Below are 26,891 nucleotides of genomic sequence, written 5' to 3'. Positions count from 1 at the left end.
TGACTTCAGAACCATCCTGGTCTATATAGGGAGTTTCAGGTCAGTCAGGACTATATAGTCAAACCCCATCTCAAAAGAAAATTAAAAAGCAAGACAATTTCATTGGTTTGTGGGCTGTGGAAGATGTTTGGTCAATTGTGCCTTATTTTGGTTTTCCACCCTCAGCTGGGAGGCACTATTGGAGACATCGAAGGAATGGCGTTTGTGGAAGCATTCCGACAGTTCCAGTTTAAAGCAAAGAAAGAGAATTTCTGTAATATTCATGTCAGCCTTGTACCACAGGTGGGCTTTTCCACATAAGTATGTGGCTAGTGACTTTGATCAATTTTGCACTGATATTTTATGTGACCTCCATTTGAAGTTCAAGAGCCATAAATTGTCCATTTGTTCTTTCTTTTTAGCCCAGTGCCACTGGAGAACAAAAAACCAAACCCACACAGAACAGTGTCCGTTCGCTGAGGGGCTTGGGTTTGTCTCCAGATCTGGTGAGTTAAGCACAGTGGGTAGGGAAGTTTGTCTCTAAGGTCTTTTGGAGTAGGACCTCCATTTCACAAGCTAGAACACCCACTAAGAATGGTTTATTTATTCTTTGGTTTTGGTGCTGCGGATGGAACTTAGGGCCTTGCACATACTAAGCACGTGGTCTACCTTTGAACTATACCCCCACCCCCATACCTTAATCTTTAACCTAACATCTGAGTCATTTGTCCCTCCTGTGACAGTAAACTTTGTATCTGGCATCCAGGAAACAAGGATTTCTTTATCCTTAAATTGGCTCCATTTATAGCAGACAAGATACAACAATGCACTGTCATTTTCAAGGTTCCTGGCTCCTTCAGAGTGAATGTGAAGCCTTGAGATTTTCCTGAGTCCCTTCAAGGACTGGCTGTCTTTGCTCTGAGCTTTCGTGTTAGAAGCATTCATGTGTCCCTATAGCAGGTAACCCCGGTACAGCCAGCAGCTTGTCCGGGGGCCACAACACAGCTGCCTTCTTTTTGGTTTTTCAGGACAGGGTTCTCTCTGTCTCTGTCTCTGTCTCTGTCTCTCTCTCTCTCTCTCTCTCTCTTTTGAGACAGGGTTTCTCTGTGTAGCTTTTGGAGCCTGTCTTGGAACTCACTTTGTAGACCAGGCTGGCCTTGAACTTAGAGATTCACCTGTCTCCGTCTCCCAAATGCTGGGATTAAAGGCGTGCGCCACTACCACCCAGCCCAGGTTTCTCTATGTAATAGCTTTGGCTGTCCTGGAACTTGATTTGTAGACCAGGCTGGCCTGGAACTCACAGAAATCCCCCTGCCTCTGCCTTCCGAGTGCTGGGATTAAAGGTGTGTGCCACCACAGCCCTGTACAGCTGCATATTTTTCTAAATAAAAATTTATGGACACACAATTATTTATTTACATATAGTCTGTAGCTATTTTGACACAGCCAATAGTAGGATCCTTAGTGCTTTCCCTGGAAAGCTACAATGTCTCCTGTGGGACCCTTTAGTGAAAGTTTGTTAACTTCTGACCTACCCCCTCTTCTATATAATGAAACAGCCCTGTAGAGCTTTAACTTTGCCAGAGCTACTTGATGTTTGGAGTTCTTTCTGGTAGATTTCTGTTGAACTTAGTGAGAAGTGCTTATGCTAGTGACCAGACCAATTTCTCATGCTACAGAGGAATGCCCAGAGTGAACAAGTGCATCCTTGCTCTAGTCTCTTGTAGAAAAACAACATATAATGACTTTCTGACAATGAATTGGGCAGTTTGATCAGCCCTGTTCCCATTTACTGACCTGTGCATAACTGCCTTTCCCAGATTGTCTGCCGTAGTTCAGCACCCATCGAGATGGCTGTGAAGGAGAAGATTTCTATGTTTTGTCATGTGGACCCTGATCAGGTTGGTGCTTGGTGCTCCTTAGATTAAAAGTTGTTTATTCACTTTGTGTGTGTGTGTGTGTGTGTGTGTGTGTGTGTGTGTGTGTGTGTGTGTGTGTGAGAGAGAGAGAGAGAGAGAGAGAGAGAGAGAGAGAGAGAGAGAGTGAGCTTCTGCCGTGACCCGTGTGCAGAGATCAGAGGACAAATTTGTGGATGGAATCCATTCTCTCCTACCTTTAGGTTGGTTTCAGAAATCAAAATCAAGGTGTGAGGATATGTGGCAAATGCCTTTACTCAATGAGCCACAGGGTCTCATGTAATCCAGGCTGACCTGGATTCCTGATTCTCCTATAGGTCATGTGCTGTAAACAGTCATGAGCTGCCCCTTGAAGCTCAGGACGGACATTTTAGCTCAGTGAACTTGTAGTAAGAGAACTGTGTGCTGTCTCGGTAGCACTTTTCATGCTTTGTTCCGCCAGGGCACGCACTGCTGCTTCATTCGGTCTCCTTTTGTACCTGTTACAGCTTAATACACTTTAACCCACAGTGTGCTGATGTTCATGCTATGTTTTCAGATCGGATAAGTGGCCCAGCTGATTTCATTTCTCCATAAATTAGCCTAATTTAGGCTCTGGCCTTCTGTCTGCAGGACTTCCAACCTGGTTTTCTGACATTTAGATTTCCTTTTTCTTTCTAGCTCTTGCTCCCAGTAAGTTCATGGTATGAGGGGTTACAGTTTATAAAGAGTGGTGTGACTGGAGCTCAGGAACAGGGTGAGGCTTGCTAGAAAGCCTTCCTTCGAGCTCTAGGTTCTCTTACAGATGCTTAATGGGGTATCTGTACTCGGGGAGTGAGCTGATAGAGTCCTCTGCTTGAGCCTTCCAAGCTAAAAGAAGGCTCTCTCTCTCTCTCTCTCTCTCTCTCTCTCTCTCTCTCTCTCTCTCTCTCTCGTCTTAATGTCTGCACCAATTTGTTTTGGTTCAGTTGTTTGTGTACACTTCCTCTTGGTAGACAGTGCTTTGCATGTGGATTAAGCAAATACAGCCTGGTTTCCAGAATAGAAAAAGATAAATAAAACATTTTGCTTTGGATTGCTGAGAGCTTAGAGAAGGAAGATGGAGTTCCAACTGTGGCTGTTGTGGAGTCTAAGACCTGTAACAGTGATCCAAGTCTCTTTTATTTTTTAAGAATTATCTTTATTATTTTGAGTTTATATGTATGTGTGTGGGTTTATACAAGTGAGTACAGGTTCCCAAAGAGATTGTGGCTATCAGATCCCCCTGAAGTTACAGGTGGTTTCGAGCTGTCTGATGTGGGTGCTGGGAGTCTAACTCATGTCCTCTGCAAGAGCTGTCAGTACTCTTGACTGCTGCGCTCTCTCTTCAGCCCCAGTGATCCAGTCTTGTTTTTCTTCTTCTTTATTTATTCTTCAGACAAGGTTTCTTGTAGTTCAGGCTGGCCTCAAACTCTCTATGTAACTAAAGATGACTTTGAACTCCTGAGCCTCCTGCTTCCACCTCCCAGGGTGTGTGTCACAGCATGGTGAATGAGTAAATAACTCTGCTTTTTACTTGATGAAGTTGCAGTTGCCTACAGATATAGTGGTTTTTTATGTGTATGAATGCATGTCTGCACGCATATTTGTATACCATGTACATGGTTGGTGCCCAGAAAGGCTAGAGGAGGGTGTAAGATCTGAGACTGGAGTTACAGACAATTGTGAGCTTCCATTTAGGTTCTGGGAACCAAATTTGGGTCCTCTTGAAGGACAACAGCTGTTAAGCCCCCTTCCACTTTTGAGACAAGGTCATCAGAGTCTAGCCCATACTGGCCTCAATTTCGTGATCCTCCTGCCTCAGTCTCCTGAGTGCTGAGATAACAGGTGAGTGCCAACATGCTGAGATTTAGGTAGTGTTTTTGTTTTTAGAATGGGTGTCATGTAGCCCAGATTGGACTGAAACTGATTCTCTTGCCTCTATTTCATAGGTACTGAGATTATAGGAATCCACCACTGTGCCTGCTGATTTTGTTTTCAGTGTTGGTGATACTAGAAAAGTCCTCCAACACTGAACCCCAACCCTCTGAGATTTAGTTTTGATTAGTAATTAGGATGGAGCCACATATTGGTGACATCTTGGCACTTGGAATTGCCCTGGTACATGCACAGTAATGCACTTTAGTCTGACTAGCAAGTTGGCAATATTCAAACCAGTGAAGAACTCTTGATTTTATAGCTGTGGTGTTGGGAAAATCGAACCCAGAGTTGGAAGAACATTTTTGGCGTTTATTTAGGGTTTGGTAGATTCTTAAATGCCTCCAGGTACCCTGTCTCGTGTTCTTGAGAGGATGTTAAAAGCCGTTAGGTCTAGTGAAAACCACTATAGCTTAAAGGAGGTCTTTTAACAGGTGTGATCAATTTCCCTATGGTCAATGTGCCTTTGTAAATTTACCAGAGAGAAGGGATCGGGAACAAGGTGGCAGACACCAGGCAAAAGCAACTACAGCAGCAGGGGATAACAATCTTATACACACTTGTACACGACAAGGTCCATCTAAGTGTGGTGCTTCTGAGGCCACACTGGGCAGTACACGTATGCCATGTCAGCGCACTATGTTTTTATTTTTTAATTTTCTTTCTTTTTTTTTTCCAAGACAGGGTTTCTCTGTGTAGTTTTGGAGCCTATCTTGGAACTCACTCCATAGACCAGGCTGGCCTCGAACTCACAGAGATCCGCCTGTCTCTGTGTCCCGAGTGCTGGGTTTAAAGGCGTGCACCACCACCGCCTGGCTTATTTTTAGTTTTCTTGAGACAGTGTTTCATGTAGTTCATGTTGGTCTCCATCCTGTTACACAGAGGAGGGTGACCTTGAGCTTCTGATCTTTCTGCCTTAAGCTCCCCCAAATGCTGGGATTTCAGGCATGCATGACTATGCCCAACTTTAATAAAAAATGTTTTTTAGGGTTGGGGATTTAGCTCAGTGGTAGAGCGCTTGCCTAGCAAGCACAAGGCCCTGGGTTCAGTCCTCAGCTCCGAAAACAATCTTTTTAAATTACGTTTGTGTGTGAGTGTGTGCATTGTCAAGGTGCCTACGCAGAGGATCCAGCTCAGGTCATCAGGCTTGGTGATAAGCTCCTTTACCTAGTAACACCCACACCCAACCCCCCCCCCCCACCAGCTTTTATATATAAACAGGGTCTCAGTTGCCTAGACTGGGCAATATAATAGATGCTGGCTTTGATCCTCTTGCTTCTGCTTCCCAAATGCTGGGATTAGATGTTTGTGCTAGCCTGAGGTATTTAAAAAAAAACAAAAAACAAAAAACAAAAAACCTAAACCCAAATAAACCAAGCAGGGTCTTATTTAGCTCTGTCTGGCCTCAAACTAGACCAGGCCTGTTTCCAGATCCTGTTTGTTGGGATTAAAGGTGTGTATCACCACACCTGGCTTCTCCAGAGATATGTATATATGTATGTATGTATGTATGTATGTATGTATGTATGTATGTACGTATGTGTTGGGGTGTTTTGTTTGCATGTATGCCTGTGCACTATGTGTGTGCCTGGTCCCTCAGAGACCCTGGGACTAGAGTTACATGATTGTTATTAATTGCCATGTGGATGCTGGGAATTGAACCCAGGTCCTCTAGAAGAGCAGCCACTTAACCACTGAGCCATTTCTTCAGCCCTTTCTCCAGAGTTTTTATTGGAATATTTGTAGAGAGGCATGGTTAGTTGATTATTTGGCCATGTGTTTGAGCTCAGTCTCCACCCTCCTTCCTCTCCCCAGATAATAGTTGGCAGTCCTCTAATCACTTGGTTGGTTTTTCTTTGGTGGCCATTTGGAAGTTTTCTCAGCTCTACCAGGAATCATTTCTGTTGCATAACAAAGACACTTGCTTCACTCAGGAAATTTGAGAGGTTTTTGAAGCTTGTGCTAGGAACTGGTGACTAAGACCAGACAGTTCCAGTCCTCCCTCATCATCTGCAAGGGATTGGTGGTTCTAGGACTCCTCAGGAATATCAGATTCCTCCAGTGCTCAAGTCCCTGCAAGACAATGGTGCGGGTACTTTCTGCCAAGCCTCACAATCTGAGTTCCAGTTTTCATGACCGTCTCCTGCAAATTGTCTTCTGATCTACACACACACACACACACACACACACACACACACACACACACACGCTGCATCCTCGAATGCTCTCTCTCAAGAAATGTAAAAAATAAAACAAAACAGGTGCAGTACTTGTATATAACCTGTGATAGCCTCCTAAATACTATGTCTTTAGATGACTTACACCCAGTATTATGTCAAAATGATGTAAACAGTACACAGTATTGTCTAGGGAAAAGTGTATGGACATGTTCAGTATAGATTTGCTATTTCCTGATCCATATTTGGTTGAATCTGCTGATGTGGAATCAATAGATAAATACATATGCTAGGTTATCTATTTTTCATATGTATGTACATATATAATATACTATCTGTGTATTTTATTATACAGTCATATCCAATCTTGCAGAACTCAGAGCTTTATAATTAAACTAACTTTGTGCTATTTCTGACTTTTTTTTTCCGAGACAGAGTTTCTCTGTGTTAACAGTCCTGGCTGTCCTGGATCTTACTCTGTAGCCCAGGCTGGCCTCAAACTCACAAAGATCCACCTGCCTCTGCCTCCCAAGTACTGGGATTAAAGGCGTGCACCACCAATGCCCAGCTAATTCTGACTCTTGTTTGTTTACTGTTTTTTCTTTCTTTCTTCCCTTCTTCCATTGACATTCTTTCTTTTGATTTTTTTTTTTACAAGATTTCTTTATTTTATATGTGTGAGTGTTTTTCATGGATCCTCAGGAACTGGAGTTAGCGATTGTCTTATTCACTGTTCTATTGCTGTGAAGAGACACCATGGCCAAGGAAATTACTTTGTTGTTGTTGTTGTTGCTGTTGTTTGTTGTTTGAGACAGGGTTTCTCTGTGTAACAGCAGGAACTTGCTTTGTAGACCAGGCTGGCCTTGAACTCACAGAGATCCCCATGCCTCTACTTCCCAAGTGCTGGGATTAAAGTGTGCACCACTATTCCAGGCCAACCAATAAGATAAGGCATTTAAATTAGGGCTTTGCTTATAGTTTTAGAGGTTTAGTACATTATCATCATGGTGGGAGCATCGCAGCATGCAGGCAGGCACTGGAGCAATACCTGAGAACTATATCATGATCCACAGGCAGAGAGAGAGAGAGAGAGAGAGAGAGAGAGAGAGAGAGAGAGAGAGACAGAGAGACAGAGAGAGAAACAGAGAGAGAAACAGAGAGACAGAGACAGAGAGTTCAACAAGGCCACACCTACCTACTCCAACAAGGCCACACCCACTCCAACAAGGCTACTCCTCCTAATCCTTCTAATCCTTTCAAACAGTTCTACTCCCTGGTAACTAAGTTTTCAAATATATGAGCCCATGAGGGCTATTCTTATTCAAACCACCACAGTGATGGTTGTGAGCTACTTTGTGAGTACTGAGAGTGAAACCCAGGACCTCTGAAAGAGCAACAAATACTTTTAGGTGTTTAGCTATCTCTCTAGCACATATTCATTCATTTATTTATTTTTGTATTTTTTCCCCCTTAGTTGCTGAGGATCGAACCCAGGGCCTTGTGCTTGCTAGGCAAGCGCTCTACCACTGAGCTAAATCCCCGTCCCCCTTATTTTCTTTCCTTCATTACTGCTCCTTCCTTCCCTCTCACTCGCCTTCCCTTCTTTCTGAAGTTGTATTTTGCTGTTAGCTGAGGCTGGCCTTGAATTTCCCATGGTCCTCTTGCCTCACCTTCCTGGGAAGCTGGAATTAGGCCTGTGCCCCAACATGTAGCTTTCTTATTTTAGTATTAACTATTTCTCGAGTTTTGTCTTATTCCAACGGTGTATTAAGAAGGATGTTTTATTATCATTGATCAGGTCATCTGTATCCATGATGTTTCTTCCATCTACCGAGTGCCTCTTCTTCTTGAGGAGCAAGGCATGGTTAAATATTTTAAAGAGAGATTGGACTTGCCCATCAGTGATTCAAGTAATTTGCTTTTCAAGTGGAAAGCCATGGCTGACAGGTATGTGAAAGGAATTCTTTATGTAAAAATTTTTTTGACATTGATAGGACTTCTAAAAACTTCTGATTCTTTCCAGATTTTCTCAGTCTTTATAAATGCATGGGAAATTAGGACTGCAGGATTACAGATGAACATAGTATAGCATCTGCCTTTATGTACGTTTGAACTGAGTTTCTCTTGCTTTTGTGGCAAGTTCTCTATTGACTGAGCTATCACCCTGGCCTCGTTACCTAATTTTTAATAATTGTTGGGCCTATAGGTGGAAGTAAAACCTACTTTAAAGGGCCAGTATGTCCTCTTTACAATTTTGTATGTGTATGTTCTGGTGTGGATGTATCTAAATCTGTTGTTAGAGTATTTCTCTGTGTTCTTTGAAGATTTTTGGAACTGTTGACTTTGCTGAATTTAAACCCAAGTCAGTTAAAGAGATTTGGATTCTCATCTGTGCGGTGGTGGTGCACACATTTAATCCCAGCACTCAGGAGGCAGAGGCAGGTGAATCTCTGAGTTCGAGGCCAGCCTGGTCTACAGAGTGAGATCCAGGACAGGCACCAAAACTGCACAGAGAAACCCTGTCTCAACAACAACAACAACAACAACAAAAGAGATTTGGATTCTCAAAGGAATATATATATATATATATATATATATATATATATATATATATATATATATATATACCTGGCTGGCCTCAAACTCATAGAGATTTGCCTGTCTCTGCCTCCTAAGTGCTGGGATTAAAGGCATGTACCACCACTGCCCAGCTCAAAGGAATATTTTTTTTTTAGGAGCAGAGGATCGAACCTAGGGCCTTGCGCTTGCTAGGTGAGCGCTCTACCACTGAGCTAAATCCCCAACCCCAGGAATATTTTTAATTCTGGAAGTTTGATTTTTTTTTAGATTTATTTATTTATTATGTGTATAGTGTTCTGTCTACAAATATCCCTGCTCACCAGAAGAGGGCACCAGATCTCATTATAGATGGTTGTGAGCCACCATGTAGTTGCTGGGAATTGAACACAGGACCACTGGAAGAGCTGCTAATGCTCTTAACCTCTGAGTCATCTTTCCATCCCCTGGAAGGTTTATTTATATATTAATTTACTTTTTATTTACTGAATATTTCCTCCACCTTTTTCTTTATCCAGTCCTGGGGCCAGAACTCAGGGCTTTATGCATGTTAGGCAAGTGCTGTGTTGCTGAACCACATCCCTACCCTGATTTATAGTTGTAAGTGTTAGAGTTTTTGTTTGATTTGGCTAACATTTCCTAAAGAAGGTAGTTTAAGTGGGAAGTTTGGTTCTGCTATTACCATTCCGTCTGGCAGTGATTTGTTGTTTGTTTGGTTTTGTCTTGGGATAGTCTCATGCAGCCCATACTGGCCTTGAACTCCTGCTTCTGCCTCCAGAGTACTGGGGTTATATAGGTATCCACCACCATTCCCAGCTCCCATCCAGTAGTTATGTATCTTAAAAATTCTTATTTTAGGGGCTGGGGATTTAGCTCAGTGGTAGAGCACTTGCCTAGCAAGCATAAGACCCTGGGTTCGATCCTCAGCTCTGGCAAAAAAAAAAAATTAAAAAAATTATTATTTTAAAATTGCATTCATTTATTTTGTGCAAATGCACACTTGAATACCAAGACAGCTTCATAGGAGTTGATACTCTTTCCTTCCTTCAGATCCTTAATTGTATTAGTAAAGACAAGGCCATTTTTTTGAGCTGAGGATCGAACCCAGGGCCTTGTGCTTGCCAGGCAAGCACTCTACACTGAGCTAAATCCCCAACCCTGACAAGGCCATTTTTGTAAGTTCTTTTTGTTGTTTGTTTTTTCCCCCCAAAACAGTGTTCCTCTTTGTGGCTCTGGCTGTTCAAAACTCATTCTATAGACCAGAGTGGCCTCAGACTCAGAGGTCTGCCTGCCACTATCTTCTGAGTGCTGCGATTAAAAGCATATGCCGCTACATCCACTTTAGAAGGTTCTTGGGGATTTAAAGGCGTGAGCCTCCATACCCAGACAAATTTTTTCCTCCCTTTGAGGATTGAACCCAGGGCTTCAAACATACAAGCCTTAATATGTGAGCTACATCTCCAGCCTGGTGGGGACCCATTCAGCCCACCACAGTCTTCAAAGTCAACAGAGATGACAATATCTGTATCATTTGGGCAGTAATGTTGGTTTATTAGTAACTGCACTGTATAATGGCCACCCCTTCACTGTAGTCTGTGGAGCCATGGAAGGAGTCAGTGAGAGGGCAGAGCAGCTGCTCTGATAATGCAAGTTCACTGCCACTCAGAGTCCTGGTTAAAGTGGCTATGTTCCTTTCTGGGGACCCCAGGCCGAAATGAGATACCTCTTCCCACTTTTGGGACCTGCCCATGATGTGTGGGCTTGTCAAGTAGACTCTCCTCCCCATTCCTCAACAACTCACAGTAGTATCAGAAGCCTGCCTTACACATCTGTGATAGCTGTGTCAATCCTGTGAGGTGAACCTTTGGCTGATCTGGGAAGTGAAAGTTTACAGGGAAAGTCAATATAAGGATGGGCTTAGGACATCAGCCAGCTAGCACAGCAGCCCACACCCTGGGGTGTTTGGTTCATGCACTCATCTGTCTATCTATCACCATGTGACTTTTGTCAAGGAAGTCTGGGCATGAGTAGAAGGGGAACCTATAATTGCCTTTAGTGTGCTGCCTTTTGGGTCAGAGCCATGTCCTTCCTCTTTGTGGGGAGAAAGGGAGGCCTAGCTAACTCTTGGCACACTGGCAGCTGCGATTGCTAAGTAGGTGTACCACACCTTGGGACAAAATAGCTGCTTCTTGTGGAATCTCTAATATTTGGCTTGAGATTAACTTGCTTTCGGTTATCAGGAATTCATCATCACCGTTATAATCTTCATCATCATCATCATCATCATCATTTTGTGATACTGGAGTTTGAACCCAGGGCCTCATGCATGCTAGGCAATTGCTTTACCACTTCTGGCCACACACAAAGCAAGATAAAACTAAACAGAGTTAAAGGCTTGATACCCTTCCCTCAGGTCTTTTATTATGAATCTTCCTGGGAAGTCTTAACCTTTCTTGTTACATTTAGTCCCTTAGTTTTTTTCTTCCACCCTGCCTAGTTTTTTGTGTTTTTAATTTATTTTATCTTGATGTTTTTGAGGCAGTGCCTCACTGTGTAGCTCTGACTAGCTTGGAACTCAATATGTAGATCAGGGAGACCTCAGACTCAAAGTGATCTCTGCCTGCCTTTGCCTCCTGTGTGCTACCTTATCTGGTTTATTTTTTATTTTTGAGGTGCAATCTCATGTATCCCAGGCTATCCTTGAACTCACTGTATAGCTGAGGATGATATTGAACTTCTGATCATCCTGTCTTCACTTCCTGAGTGCTAGGATTGATGACAGCTGTGTTACCAGCATTCCCATTTCTACATGGTGTTGAGGATCAACAAACCAAGGGCTTCCAGCCTGCTAGGCAAGCACTCCACCAACTGCCACATCCTGGCACTCAACCTGTTTTTGTTTTTACATCTGTCTGTGCAGTTTTGCATGTGTGTATGTTAGGGTCACACACACATTTATGTACATGTGTGTGGCAGTCCAAGGTTGATATCTCATATTTTCCTCACTATCTGCACTTTATATATTGAGATAGGTCTCTTGCTGATTCTGGGCCTTGCTGCTTCAGCTAGTCTGGCTAGTCAGCTTGTCCCGGGGAACCTATCTCTACATTCTTTGCTCTGGGATTACAGCCGGCCACTATACTCATCCTGCATTTATACGAGTTCTCAAGATTTCAAGTGTTATACCCACTAAGTCATATCCCCACCTCCCAGTCTGTTTTTGATACTGGTTTTTTTTTTTTGCCCACACTGCAGATGAAGATATATGAAAGGGGGATCCCTCCTTATGGTAACATTTTGCCTCCTTGTTTGGGGCAAGAACTTGCTTCAAAGCATTACAACATCATCTACATACCTAACATCTGATCGCCATATTTTTCATATTCTCTAAACAGATTTCCTGACAAAAGCAACACTGAAAATTGTGTCTATAATTGTGAAATGTGATTGAGTGTCTTTTGTAGAATGGAATTTTCTCATCAAAATGATCTAAATGTCCTGTAATATTTTAAATAGTTCTCTTAGCGCTATTCTTCAGACATGTTCCAAATAATCAGACTTTAGTGTGCCAGTTGGGAATGTGATAATTTTAATGTAGACAGCTTTGAATGCATTTTCTCATATGATGTCACCTTATAAACATACTTGATTGTTTCCTGTTGACAAGTACATTGCATTTTCTTATATAGTGTTACCTTATAAACTAATTTATGAACAGCTCAGTGTTTATGAGATAGCTTTTTAATTTTTTTGTTTTGATGCTTTAAGTTTTTCTTTGATAAACTCTGAGATTTATATCTATACTTGCTTATGAAAGCCAACATTGAGGATTCTTGGGGTTTCTAAAGAAACTGTTTTGTTTTTAATCTTTGTGTGTGTGTGTGTGTGTGTGTGTGTGTGTGTGTGTGTGTGTGTTTGTGTGTATGCATGCATGCACACGTGCATTTGTGCTACCATGTGCATGTGGGGACAGAGGACAATTTCCGGGGACTGTCTCCACCTCCTATCTCATAGGAATGTTGGGATTACAGATGTGTATTGGCATGCCTACCTTTTTACATGGTTTCTGGAGATAAGAGTTCAGGTCCTCATCCTTATGTGTCAAGTGCTTTACCCACTGAGCCATCTCCCCAGCTCTTCTTATGTTTTTGAAATCTAATGAGCAGATTTTGGCATGTTGGAGGAGATATTTGTGTGAAGTACACTGAGTGTTTTATCTGTTTCTAAAGCTCTGAAAAGTACCTTGGAATAAGAGCAGTGGCTGCACTGTTGCTTGTGATGTTTCATAGTGTACATATGGACTTTGGGCTTGTTTCCCATCTCAGGTATGAAAGACTGCAGAAAATATGCTCCATTGCCCTGGTTGGTAAATATACCAAACTCAGGGACTGCTATGCTTCTGTGTTCAAAGCACTGGAACACTCAGCCTTGGCCATCAACCACAAGTTGAATCTGATGGTGAGTCCCAGCCTGCTCTTCTAGTTATTTCTTTATTTTATTTTTATTTATTTGTATGTATAGCTATGTTTGTGTGTGGGTGTGTACATGTGAGTGCAAGTGCACAAGGGAGGCCAGAGACATTGGATCTCGCTGGAGCCGGAGATAGAGGTGGTTGTGAGCCGCTTGATATGAGTGCTGGGAACCCAGCAGTGGGTGCTCCTAACTGCTGAATGGTCTCTCCAGACCTCTTCTAGACAGTCACTCCAGTATTTTGTATTCTAAAGAGGCAGATTGGGCTGGGTTGTGGCTCAGTGCTAGAGTGTTTACTTAGCATGATCAAGGTCCTGGGTTCCATCCTCAGCACTGCAAAACAACAACAAAAAACAACATACAAACACAATTTACTGTTGTGTTGCTGTGAAGAAACACATGGCCCATGGCAACTCTTTTTAATTGGCAGCTTGTTTACAGTTTCAGAGGGTTAGTCCATTATCATCATGGAAGAAGCATGGCAGTAGGCAGGCAGGCTTGGTGCTGGAGAAGAAGCTGCGAGCTCACATCTTCTCCATCAGTTGCAGGCAGAGAGAGGAACACTGGTTCTGGCATGGGCTTCTGAAACCTCAAAGCCCACCCCCAGTGACACACCTCCTCCAATAAGACCATACCTCCTAATCCTTCTCAAACAGTTCCATTAACTAGGGACCAAGCTTTCAAACATATGAGTGTATGGGGGACTGTTCTTCAAACCATCGCAACTGGGGATGTGTCTCAGTGCTGGAGTGCTTACTTAGCATGATCAAGGCCCTAGATTCCTTCCCCAGCACTGCAAAGCAAATAAACACAATTTATAAATTCTCAAAGAGGCAGATTGTGATGAAGGGCTTTTAAGTCCAAGCACTGTATGGAAAGTTGAAAAGGAGGACTGACAGCACTCAACATACAGTTCTAGCCATGTCTAAGATTTATGATAGCCAGAGAATACAAAGGAAAATCAGCAAATGGAAGAGTCTTATGGCGTGGAGTCTGGGGAAAGACAAGTGCAAGTTTACCAGAGGCCTTCCCAACATGAAGTTACATAGATTCAGTTGGAAGTCCCCCAGTGATGACCTGTGATAACATATGTAAAGTGCTCCTTACTAGGAAGCTCAGTAAAGAGTCAGTGCCCACTTCATTTCCTTTCCTTCTTCTTCTCCCTCTTCTATCTCTCTGTCCATCTCCCTCTCTTTCTCCCCTTACACTTTGTGGTACTAGGATTGAACCTAGGACTTTGAGCACACTAGGCAAATGTTGTATCACTAAGCTATATTCCTAGCCCTCTTTTAATTTTATAGTTTGAGACAGAGCTTTGCTAATTTGACCATGCTGGCCTTGAATTCACTCTGTACCTTATAAGATCCTCTGGGAAGAATGAGGCCTCACTGAGCTCCTTCTAAGCTAGACTAGCTCTCAGTTATTGAATAACTGTTAGATAGCTGTGTAAGATGAATCTTAAAAGGTCTTATTAGTAAAAACCTGGAGCTAGATATTGGGGTAAAAACTGAGAGATCAGGGAAGCAGAAAGAAGCCACAGCCACATGTTCTTATCAATAGAAATCCTTAGACAAAGAGAGGCCTACTTCCTGTAGACCCACACCTATATGCCTTTCTGTCCCTGCTTTCTTACTTCCTCTCTCTGCCTAGCTACATCACTTCCTGTCTGTCTGTACAGACCTCCAGACCTCTATGGTTAGTGCTGGGATTAAAGGCATGTGCTACCACACCTGGCTCTGTTCCCAGTGTGGCCTTGAACTCACAGAGATCTGGATGGATCTCTTCCTCTTGAGTGCTAGGATTAAAGGCATGTGCTACCACTGCCTGACCTCTATGTTTAATATATTGGCTGGCTTTTCCCTCTGTTCTCCAGATAAGCTTTATTAGGGTGTACAATATATTGGGGGACACAATATATCACCACATAGCTGTAGTATTTTTGAGTATTTATTTTTCTTAAATGTTTCTTTAATCTTTTGGATTTTTGATGTTGTTGTTTTGTTCTGTTTTTTTTTTTTTTAGTACATAGACTCCATCGATCTGGAGCCAATCACCAAAGCTGAGGACCCTGTGAAATTCCATGAAGCTTGGCAGAAGTTGTGTTTAGCTGAGTGAGTACCAGGGACTGTCCACATGAGGAGGACAATGTCATTGTGCTTTCTCTGTAATTATTCCACTTGTAACAGTTGCTAACTTTCATGCATTTGGAGTATTTAAGTCCTTGTGGCCTTTGTAGGTGGTTGTGCAGCTTTCATGCCACATTGCATTCAGGTATACCACACGAGCTTAGGTGACATGGGCAGTAGGAGTGGTTTTCTTGGGAGATGGTGGGGAGACTGCATTGCAGGGAAAGAGTGCTGATTTTACCAAATGATGCAGTGATGACTACTACATACATAAAATGAAGTACAAGCAGGACCTTTCTCTGATTTTCTTTTCCTGTGTCAACTAATTTATTTATTCATTTTTTTAAAGATTTATTTATTTATTATGTATGTATGAGTGCAGGCCAGAAGAGGGCACCAGATCTCATTACAGATGGTTGTGAACCACCATGTGGTTGCTGGGAATTGAACTCAGGACCTCTGGAAGAACAGCTAGTGTTCTTAACCTCTGAGCCATCTCTCCAGCCCATTTATTTTTATTTTAATTAATTAATTAATTTACTGCTGAATTGGGGTCTGTTTAGCCCAGACCAGCCTGGAAACTGTGTATCTTGGGATGACCTTGAACTCCTGATCCTCCTGTCTCCACCTCCTAGGTTCAGGGTTTACAGATATGCACTACTATGCCTAGATAATGGGGCACTAGGGATAGAATCCCAGGGCTGTGTGTTAGACAAGCACTAACAATTGAGCTGTGTTCCAAGCCCTTCCATGTGTTCTGGTTCTTCCCTCCTTTCTCCTTTCTTTCTGTAAGTGATTGAGAGAACCCTGAGGGCAGCATTGGGTCTTGAGGTTACCATGACTTTCCTGGTTTTTCCTTTGAACTGTTTTTTTTTTTTTTGAGACTAGCTTTCTCTGTGTAGCCCTGGCTATCCTAGAAATTGCTATGTAGACCATGCTGGCCTCAAACCCACATAGATTGAACTGTTGTTTTTGTTTTAGCTTGAGTGTTTTCTCTAGCCATGACGTTTTCACTCACTTTTATTTAATTGGCCATTGACATCATAGGCTGCTTTAACTCTTTCTGCTGATGGAAGAGAGCTGAAAGTTTTGATATAGTCGTTTGAACCCAGCTGGGTGTGATGGTACATACCTGTAATCCCAACACGTGGGACCCAGAGTTCAAGTCTGGTCTTGTCTATAGAGGGAGTTTGGGGCTGCTCTGCACTTCATGAGTCCCTGTCTTGGAAATTTAACAACAACAACAAAAGGACTTTAACCATTTTTAATTTTATTCATTTTATGTTTATCCCTCTTTCTTCCTGTCTACCAGTCCTCAGTAGAACTCTTTTTTTTTCTTTTTGTTTGTTTTGTTTTGTTTTTCAAGACAGGATTTCTCTGTGTAATAGCTCTAGCTGTCCCAGAACTCACTCCATAGACCAGGCTGGCCTCAAACTCACAGAGATCCACCTGCCTCGGCCTCCCAAGTGCTGGGATTAAAGGTGTGTGTCACCATCGCCTGGTAAATTCTTTTATTTTATATTCTTTTACTTACTTGTTTTTGTCTTTTGAGACAGATCTCATTTATATAGTCCAGCCTGGCCTAGACTAATTCTGAATCCTCCTGCCTCCGTCTGGAGTGCTGGGATTGCAAGTATGTATTATCACACGTAGTTCTCAGTGTAGTCTTTGTTTTTGGTTTTCATTTACTAGTACAGACTCTTGTTGTTTAGCCATAGTCAACTAGCCTGGAACTTGTAGCAATCCTCCTGCTTCTACCTTCTCCCTTCAGAGCGTTGGGTTATTAGGCATGTACTACCATGATTGGCTGTCTGCATTTTTATTGAGTAGAATTTCTCAGTTACTATACTCAGAAGCCACCAAGACCTATCAGAAAATATATATTAAAGTCAGTTATGAGAAATTGTCTGTCATAAGTTCCCCATAAAGTTGAGATTCAAAGGTGTTTAATTATGTAATCTATTCTGAAAATAGACCTGAGACATTCACTGGTGGTTGTGCCAAGCACTGAGTTTGAGAACATTGTATATAACTGACGAAGACACGAGTTTTAAAAAGAAAAGTACTATGGGTTGGTGAGATAGCTTATTAGGTAAAAGTTCTTGCTACAAAGCTGATAACTTGAGTTTGATCCTTGGCACCCACATAATGGAAGGAGAGAACCAACTGTTACAGGATGTCCTCTGACCTTCATATACTCACTGTGGAATGTACTTGCTTGTATACATGGGCACACATGGACACACACACACACACACAGATTATTAATTAATGAAAAGTATTTTTAAAATGGTGGATGGTCAACTTTACTTTTATCTTGTGTTAATTTCAGTGGTATTCTTGTGCCTGGAGGCTTTGGAATCCGAGGAACATTGGGAAAACTCCAGGCAATTTCTTGGGCAAGGACAAAGAAGATTCCATTTCTGGGTAAAATTTTTGTTTATTGATCCTATGAGTTTTAAGGTTTTTTTTTTCAGTGCTGGGAATTGAACCTGGGGCCTTCAGGGTACATGCAAGGCAACTCTGCCGTTGAGATGTATCGCCATCCCTTATTCAGGTTTTTGACATAAGGTAGGTGTCATACCTTAGTTGGGGTAACATAATAAGGTTTGTTCTTGGGAAGGTGTGAACTTAGTTTTGAAAGTCAGGTACCAAATTGTTTGCCACAGGGCTTATCACATTGAATGTGGCTCCTAGCTTGCTTTTGTAAATAAAGTTTTATTGTAACACAGCCACCCAATTTTTTTGCATATTGCTCATGGCTGTACAGTTGGAGAAGATCAAATGAATTGTAAAGCCTAGAATTATTACTTATAGTTTATAGCAAACTTTTGCCTCTGATTAGCAAGCAGCTGGAAGAAGTCTGTCTCTGTATTCCTCTTACCGGTCCCCTTAGCACTTGCAGCAAAAAGCCATTCTGCAGAACTCTGTAATAACCTTTCTGTTTGAAAAAGAATTGCTTAAGCCAAGTATGGTGGCACACGCCTTTAATCCCAGTACTCAGGAGGTAGAGGCAGGCAGAGCTCTGAGGTTGATTGAGGCCAGCCTGGCATATAAAGTGAGTTTTAGGATAGCCAGAGCAATACAGAGAAACCCTATCTTGAAAAAACAAACAAACAAACAAACAAACAACAACAAAAAGCAAAGAAAAAGAAGTGCTTAAGTGGAAACTTTGTGTGTGTATTGTGGTATTGTGGTACTGGGGATGAAACCCAGGGCTGTGTGTATGCCAAATAAGCACTCTACTACTGTGCTGTACCCACAGCTCTAAGTATTCATTTTAGAGAAGATAATACAAAAAAATCAACCAGTGCCACAGGAGTAGCTCTGTTAAAGTTTTCTTAAAGCAGGTCTTTTTTTTCTTTCTTAAAAGAAATGAGGTCTTACTTACTCTCTTGTCTAGGCTGACTTTGAACTTCTTGGTTCAAGCTATCCTCCTATGTCAGCTTCTCAAATACTGGGACCACGTGCATGTGTCACTGTGCCTTCAGAGGCAGATCTTTTGATGCTCTTGTTTCAAATGCAAAGCCTAGTTTTTTAACAGTAAGGCCAGATGACATGGGAGCTGGATGTGCTAAAGGCAGCTCTGCTGCTGGAGATTCAGGTCGGAGGGCATGGAGGCCCAGTTTCCCACTGTGTGGAAGGGATTCTGGTGGGCTTATAAATTGAAGGGACGCTCAGCAGAATGTTAGATGTTAGTTTTTTCTATTACCTGCTCTTTTCCTGGGTACTCCAGACTCTTGAGACTCCTTTTCCAAAGAAAAACCAGGATACTTGCTTTGTTTTATCCTGACCTAAGCTCATTTGGGCCATTGTTACTTTTTGCTTTTTAACAAGAAGGGGTGTTCAGGTGGGGGAACTAGCACAGTGGGCAACAAACATCCTGATTTGATCCCCAACACCCACATTAAAAGCTAGGTATGACTGTACATGCATATAACCTTAACACCATGTGTTGGGGGGTAGGGAGACAGGAGGGTTGCTGGGCTTGCTGGCCAGCTAGCCTAGATTATTGACAAGCTCTAGGTTCATTGAGAAACCATGTATCAAGGGAATAAGATAGAAATTGATAATACAGGGCACCTGACTTACCCTGTGGCCTCTGCACTTGGATATGCACTATCACCCACATGTGCATATATGTCATGTACACCACCAATGAAAAAGGGCATGTGTAGTAGTTACTTTTCCATTGCTGTGATAAAACACCATGACCAAGCAATTCAGAGTAGAAAGAAGGAAGGGTTTATTTGGGGCTTAAAGTTCCAGAGGGAGAGGAGTCCATGACCATCCTGGTGGGGAGCATGGTAGCAGGTAAGCAGGCATGACATTGGAGCAGCAGCTGAGAGCTCATAATTTTGATCTGTAAGCAGGAAGCAGAGAGAGTGAACTCAAAATGGCAAGTCTTGAACCTCAGAGCCTGCCCGAAGTAACTTTTCTTCCAACAAGGCCACACTTCCTAGTCACTCCCCAAACAGCCTCCAACTGGAGACCAAATATTCAAACTTATGAGCCTTTGGAGGCCGTTCTCATCCAAACTACCACAGGATGTTTTCATACAGGGTGTTTTATGGAGCTCAAGCTGGCCTTAAAATTGCTATATAGCCAAGGTGACCTTGAACTCTTGATCCTCCTGTCTTCACTTCCCTAGTGCAGGAGTTTTGAACATGGTAGGCAAGCACTCAATCAACTGAGCTACAGCTCTGCCCTTCATAGTTTGTGTTTTTTTAAATCTCTCTCTAAACTCAGTTTCCACCTAAACTTGGTTAAAGCTCCTGATGTGGTGTTCATTATACAGAATATTTGCAAGTTGTTCTTATGTCCCCCCTCTCATGTGTGCCCTTTATTCTTGTTTTTATTTTGTGCAGTTAAAGGCATGTAAGTTGAATAAAGACAAAATGACCAATAAGTACCCTGTTTTGTTTACCTTGTATGTATGTCTGTGCACCACATGGGTACCTGGTGGGCTCTGAGGTCCGAAGAAGGCATTGGATTCTCTAGAACTAGAGTTCCAGAGGGTTGTTAGCTGCCGTGTGGGTGCTGGAAACCGAAACTGGCTCTTCTGCAAGAATAACAAGTGTTCTCTCTTTTTGGTTTTTCTGTGCTGCGGAGTCATTTCTCCAGCCTCAAGTGCTCTGTTTTATACAGTACATGTTATATCTGGTCTGTCAATATAGAAAAAATTATATAAAATGGCCAGTGAAATTCTTTTCACATTTTTGTTTTAATCTATTTTTCAAGCTTTTGTACATGTATATAGTGTATATTGAATATATTTTCTCTCATATTCCTATACTCAAGTAAGCCCTGAACTTGTGTAGCTGAGGCTCGCTTTGAACTCCCAATCATCTTGCCCATACCTTGCATGTGCTAGGACTACAGATATGCATCTCTGTAACACAACATCATGTCTCTTAATGCCCTAGCCATATGTAACTTTCTGAAGTTCCTTGAGTACTCAGCCATTTCCTGAGTACTCAGTACATTAATCCTGGCATGCTGTTGCATTGATGGCTTCTCCCCTTGCATCTCCTGGATCACATGTATATTGTCTATAGCAGTGTCTGGAATGCTTCTTGCTGTCTGTTTATAGAAGGAAGTTGGTGGGCTGCAGTGAGTATGGAGATAGATTTAAAAGCATCTATATGGCAACAGCCCTGCAGTGACCCAGGCTTTATCTTCCACTCATCTTTTTTTTTAAAGATTTTATTTTAGGTGCCTTGGTATTTTGCTTGTATGTGTGTCTGTGTACCACATGCATGCAGTGTCCTTGGAGACTAGAAGAGGGCTTTGGATCTTCTGGAACTGAAGTTACAGACATTTTTGAGCTGCCATATGGTGCTGAGAACCTCAGTCCTCTGCAAGAGGACCAAGTGCTCCTAACTTCTGAGCCACCTCTCCAACCCACTTTTGCATTTTTTGAGCACCTGCTCAGCTTCATTTTGTGTCTCCTTCCCTGTTTTCTGCCATGCACCTGCCCATAGCACCTGTGTCAGCTCCTTCTGCTCCTTTTCTCCCCAAGATTAGCAGCCCCAGCTCCTTAGGAGGCCAGCCTCAGACTGACCAACCTCAGTGGACAAGGCTGTATTTTGGTTGTGAAATCTTGAGAAGCAGGAATGTGAAATCTCAGCCCAAGGAGACTTCCTCTTGAGTTGGGGTGTTGTTAGCCATGCTCTGGAAGACTCAAGGTCTTTGAAAACAGCTCTGCAGTCCACATCGGTACCTTGGTTTAAGAGCACCTGTGGCAGATGGCATATTTGTCTTCTGGGAGCTTGTCACTTGCTCATCTGCCTTCCAGTTGCTTCTTGCTCACCTCTGGACCTTAGGTTGCTCCTTTAGTTTTAACCTCTATCATTCACTGGGTGCTAAGGGGATCACGGGGAACAAAACAGGAGGTCTTCCTCTCTTGAGGTCCCCATTGTAAGAGACTTCGGGAAACAATTGAACACAAAATGTCTCTAGATATAAAACATGCTCATGTGCTTCTTCTCCTAATAGGAATTTGCCTTGGGATGCAACTGGCTGTGATTGAATTTGCAAGAAACTGCCTGCACTTGAAAGGTAAGTCCAAGATTTACCAAGAACCTTTCATTTCAATCAAGAACATGTGTCAGCAATGTTGGTAAATCATGAAATGTCTTTATCTTTAGATGCTAATTCTACAGAATTTGAGCCAAACACTCCGGTTCCATTGGTAAGTGGCTTGTTGTTGATCTTTCTGGGTCCAGTCATTGTCATTGTGTTTCAGTTCTTGCCTAGATCCCTAAGGGGTAATTACTGTTTTCTCCCAAGAGCACCAGAACTTTAAAAATTACACATGAATTTATTATTTCCTATTATTTTTGGTTCAGAGTACTTTGTTCTCACTAGTCTATCTTGCCAGCTGTGCCTTGAAGAAACACAGCTCTGCCTGACTTGTCTTTGCAGCAGCTTTCAAGCTTAATGTTTAGGAAAGGATTAAATTGACTGTGACAACAATTTATAACAGCTAATATAAATAAATGAGCTGTTTCTCCTATAGTCTTGTCCCCAGTCTGCCTATTTTCCATGGTGGTGGCCATTTATCCTTCTAAAACAAATGTGACATCCACTGTACTGCTGGTCCTCACCTGCCAGTTCCTTTTCCCCCAAGATTCTCAGTCATGGGGCTCGAGAGATGGTCTAGTGGCTAAGGGTGCTTGCAACTCTTCCAGAGGACCCAGCACCCACAGTAGGCAGCTCATAGCCACCCATAAGTCCAGTTCTAGGGACCTGTCACTGTCTTCTTGCCTTTGTCTGCATCCATGTATGTGTGCACACAAATAAAGAAGAAATGGTTGGATATTTGTTTCTTTGAGACAGGGTCTCATTATGTAGTTCTGTCTGTCCTTGAACTTAGAGATCCACCTGCCTCTGTCTTTCAAGTGCTGGGATTAAAGACAGGTGCCACCATGCCTGACTATAAATGTTTAAAAAAAATCAGGATCGTTTGCCAAGCAAGCCTGAAGGCACTCACATTTCATCACATGCTGCTTTGTTCATCTGCCCCGTCATTTCAATTCCTCCCACACTCAGGGGTTCTGGTTTGGACAAGCTGAAGTAGTTGTTTTCAGTTTTCCCGTGGAGATTCCATATACCTTAGATGTCCCTCTTGTGGTCTTCCCCCTAGAACCCCAACAAAACAAATGAAGGATTGAACCAGTCATTCTAGGAAGGCTTTATTTCTGTGCCTTTGATTTCTTGCCACACTCATTAACAAATCTTGCCTTTAATGCTTGCATTGGCCTCTGGCTTGCCTGGCTTGCCTGGCCATCAGTTAGTTGCCTGTCTGTGTATATCCAGCTACATCCTTGCTGCGAAGCACCCCTCTCTAATAATCAGGGGCCTTCATATATTGGTTATACTCTTCTTGGTTGGTTTTTACTTTTACTTATTTGTGTGTGTATGTGTGTGTGTGTGTGTGTGTGTGAGAGAGAGAGAAAGAGAGAGAGAGAGAGAGAGAGAGAGAGAGAGAGAGAGAGAGAGAGGCACGGACGAGAGGGACTGTTTGCAGTTATTGGTTTTCTTCTGCTGCTGTGTGTTCTGGGGAATGAACTCAGGTTGTTAGGCTTGTATGGCAGACATTTTTAGCCCATTGTGCAATCTCATAGGCCCTTGTTTTGTTTTAGATGTGGTCTCACCATATTCTAGGCTTACCTAGAACTTACTGTGTAGCCCAGGCTGGCCCCAAACTCACAGAAATCCTTTAACCCTAGTCTCTCAAGTGTTGGGGTCACAGGTAGTAACTGCCATGCCTAGTTCTCTCTGTGGTTTTTTAAAAAAAATTATTTATTTTGTGTGTATGTGTGTGCTCTGGAGCACGTGTGTGGATTCATGTGCCACAGCATGTATGTGGAGGTCAGAGGACAACTTCCAGGAGTTGGTTCTTCTGTGCAGATACTAGGGATCAAACTCAGGTTGTGAAGCTTGGGGCTGGTGCCTTTTTGTTGGTCCTTATGTTGTTACTAACATCCTACAGATTGTAATGAGACATTAGAAGTGTCTCATTCAATGTGCTTTAGGATTTCACAGATCTATGTCACTTAGCCTGGCAATCAATTTTGGATCACTTTACTTCTTAAAGAAATTCCAAGGCTTGGGATGTAGTTCAGTTAGTAGAGTGTTTGTTCAGTGTACATAAGCCCTGAGTTCCATCCCCAGCATGCCATAACTGGGGAATGTTATTACTTGTCATATGTTAGGTGCTAGATGTTACTAGCTCTGTCCTCAATTATGACACTAAAATTTTCTCCAGATATTACCAAATGGTGGGAGGGAAGAGGTAGACCTGTCTCCATTAAGAATCATTGACTTTGAGCTCAAATGATGGCTCAGCAATTAAGACTGTATACTGCAGATTGGGCTGGGTGGGACATGCCTTTAATCCTAGAACTTGAGTTGAGGCTAGTTTGGTCTACATAGTGAGTTCCAGAACAGCAAGGACTACATAGAGATCCCCTGTTTAAAAAAAAAAAATGTGTACTGCTCTTGCAGAGGACCTGAGTTTTCGATCTTAGCACTCCCAGTAGACATCTCACAGCTGCCTGTAACTCCAGCTCCTAGGTATCCAGTGCCTCTGACCTGCACCTATGTACATGCCTACACACAGATGCATAATTAAAAATAAAATAGTCATTGGCTTGGAGAAATCTAGTTCTGTTCCTAGTTCTTTATACTAGTTACTTTTCTCATCTCTGACTTAATTCATACCCCACCCTAACAGCTTAAGGGAAGAGTGTTTGTTTGTTTGTTTTTTGTTTTTTGAGACAGGGTTTCTCTGTAGCTTTGGAGGCTGTCCTGGAATTCGCTTTGGAGACCAGGCTGGCCTCGAACTTACCGAGATCCACCTGCCTCTGCCTCCCGAGTGCTGGGATTACAGGCGTGCGCCACCATCACCTGGCATTTGCATTTGTTTGTTTTTTAAATTGAGATGGGCTCGTATGGAACCCTATGATGACCTTGGACTTCTGATTCCTTGGCTGTTTCCTCCCAAGTTCTGGGATTCCAGGTATATACCATCAGTTCTGGTTTATGTAGTGTTGGGGATGGACCCCCAGGGCTTTGTGAATGCTAGGGAAGCACTCAAGCAACTTAGCTACCTCCTGAGCCTTGAATGGTTTAATTTGCCTCACAGTTTGAGGAGATATAACCCATCAGGATGGAGAAGGCATGGTGGTGAGACCATGTTGGTAGGTGCATGAGGTGGTTTGTTTCATGCTGTAGGCAGACACCAAGTGCAAAGCAAAGCTGGCCTGTTAACCCTCATCCCATTCTATCTGCCAACTAAGCCCCTCATCCAAAAGGTTCCTTGCCTTCCCTAAATAGCGCTAAGATGGGGGGCAAGTGTTTAAATACAGGAACCTGTGAGGGTGCATTCCATACTTGCACCATAACATTCATCTACTTCTCCACCTTTCTGTATAGCAACTATTTGTTTGTTCTTTTGTTCTTGGTTCATTCCATTTAAGAAATGAAATTTTATTTGAGTGCATGTGTGTGTGTATGTCTAGGCACATGTGCCACAGTTTGCCTGTAGTGGTGGAGAACACTTTTATGGGACTCGGCTCTCTCCTTCTACCATATAGGTCTTATAGAGAGAGGTCTTGGGGGTAGAACTCTGATCATTAGCTTGGTGACAAGCATCCTTATCTACTGGGCCATCTTCTTTTTTTTTTTCCAGAGCTGAGGACCAAACCCAGGGCCTTGCACGTGCTAGGCAAGCACTCTACCACTGAGCTAAATCCCCAACCCTCCTTTTTTTGGTTTTTAGAGACAGGGTTTCTCTGTGTAACAGTCCTGGCTGTCCTGTCCTGGAACTCGCTCTGTAGACCAGGCTGGCCTCAAACTCACAAAGATCCATCTGCCTCTGCCTCTCGAGTGCTGGGATTAAAGGCGTGTGCCACCACTGCCTGGCTGTCCACTGGGCCATCTTGTCAACCCCATTTTTGCAGTTTTTTAAAAAATATAAATAGGGGCTGGAGACATGACTCGGCAGTTAGGAGCACCTGTTCTTGCAGAGGACCTGGGTTCAGGTCCCAGCACTCACATGGCAGCTCACAATCACCTATAACTCTAGTACCAGGGTATTTGATGCTCTCCTCTGGCCTCCATGGGCACCGTATGAACATGGCACACTTACAAACATGCAGACAAGCCGGGCGTGGTGGTGCATGCCTTTAAACCCAGCACTCGGGAGGCAGAGGCAGGTGGATTTCTGTGAGTTAGAGGCCAGCCTGGTCTACAGAGTGAGTTCCAGGACAGGCTCCAAAACAACACAGAGAAACCCTGTCTCTAAAAACCATTAAAAAAAAACCAAACAAACATGCAGACAAAACACTTATGAACGTAAATAAAAAATCTTGAGATTAATTAAAAATAAAAACAAATGTGTATGTCCATCTGTGACTTCTCCCCTTTTTAGATACATCATAGCATATTCTTCTCATTTTTTTTCTTATTTGCTTTTTTTCACTTGGCATTATATGCTGGAGATCACCCCATGGAAGGGTATAGAAATATTCATGCCTTTTTATAGTTTTCAATTCAAACCATAATGAACCATCAATTCCCAGCCAGATGGTACTTTTAAACCTGATACTCAGAAGGCCTCATATCATCAAAGAGTTCCTTAGGAGGCTTTAATAGAAATGTATTTCCTGAGTAATGGCTGCAGTGGCTCTGCCGGGAAAATGATGGGTTTTCTTCTTCAGGAGATACGTTAGGACCGGAAGGGATTTTGCCAGTAGGTGCCGCTATTAGACAGCGTTATCGAGGGTAAGTCTTGGCTGACTACTCTTAGCTCTCTGTATGTGTGCACAAAGAAAAATTGATACACAGGATCAGAAAGTTAAATATGTAGAAAAGGTTATCATAAAAGGACTTCATTCACCTTATATTGTGTTATTTTTCTTCTACAGAGGCAACTACATTTTTTTGTTGTTATTAGTTCAGGGACACGTGAGTGCATGCATGCTTGTGTGTGTGTGTGTGTGTGTGTGTGTGTGGTGTGGTGTGGTGTGGTGTGTGTGTGCGCGCACATGTGCGCGCGTATGCACTAGTCCATATGCATGGATGGATCTGTAGACTTTTTGGGGAGAGGCAGTACAATGAATGGGAACGCAAGGCACCATGTATACTAGCTAAGTGTCCTACCACTGGGCCACACCCACAGCCCCTTTAGCTAGCATGCTTAA

At 42.7% G+C, this 26,891-nt stretch overlaps 1 protein-coding gene across 5 annotated transcripts in view; it reads left to right on the top strand.

The window, feature by feature from the left end:
* Ctps2 (CTP synthase 2) overlaps positions 1-26,891 on the top strand; it is a 111,353-nt gene that overhangs the window by 15,149 nt on the left and 69,313 nt on the right. For all 5 annotated transcript variants that reach the window (XM_036175117.1, XM_036175121.1, XM_036175118.1 and 2 more), the window contains 9 exons: positions 166-282; positions 402-485; positions 1,800-1,880; positions 7,806-7,954; positions 12,910-13,042; positions 15,077-15,165; positions 17,513-17,607; positions 21,679-21,741; positions 21,831-21,874. In XM_036175117.1, coding sequence (XP_036031010.1) covers positions 166-282; positions 402-485; positions 1,800-1,880; positions 7,806-7,954; positions 12,910-13,042; positions 15,077-15,165; positions 17,513-17,607; positions 21,679-21,741; positions 21,831-21,874 — 855 coding nt within the window. The remainder of the gene's footprint in view (positions 1-165; positions 283-401; positions 486-1,799; positions 1,881-7,805; positions 7,955-12,909; positions 13,043-15,076; positions 15,166-17,512; positions 17,608-21,678; positions 21,742-21,830; positions 21,875-26,891) is intronic.

This window comes from Onychomys torridus, chromosome X, assembly GCF_903995425.1.
Source record: "Onychomys torridus chromosome X, mOncTor1.1, whole genome shotgun sequence".
Lineage (NCBI taxonomy): Eukaryota > Metazoa > Chordata > Mammalia > Rodentia > Cricetidae > Onychomys > Onychomys torridus.
This window is presented reverse-complemented; position numbering and strand designations above follow the sequence as displayed.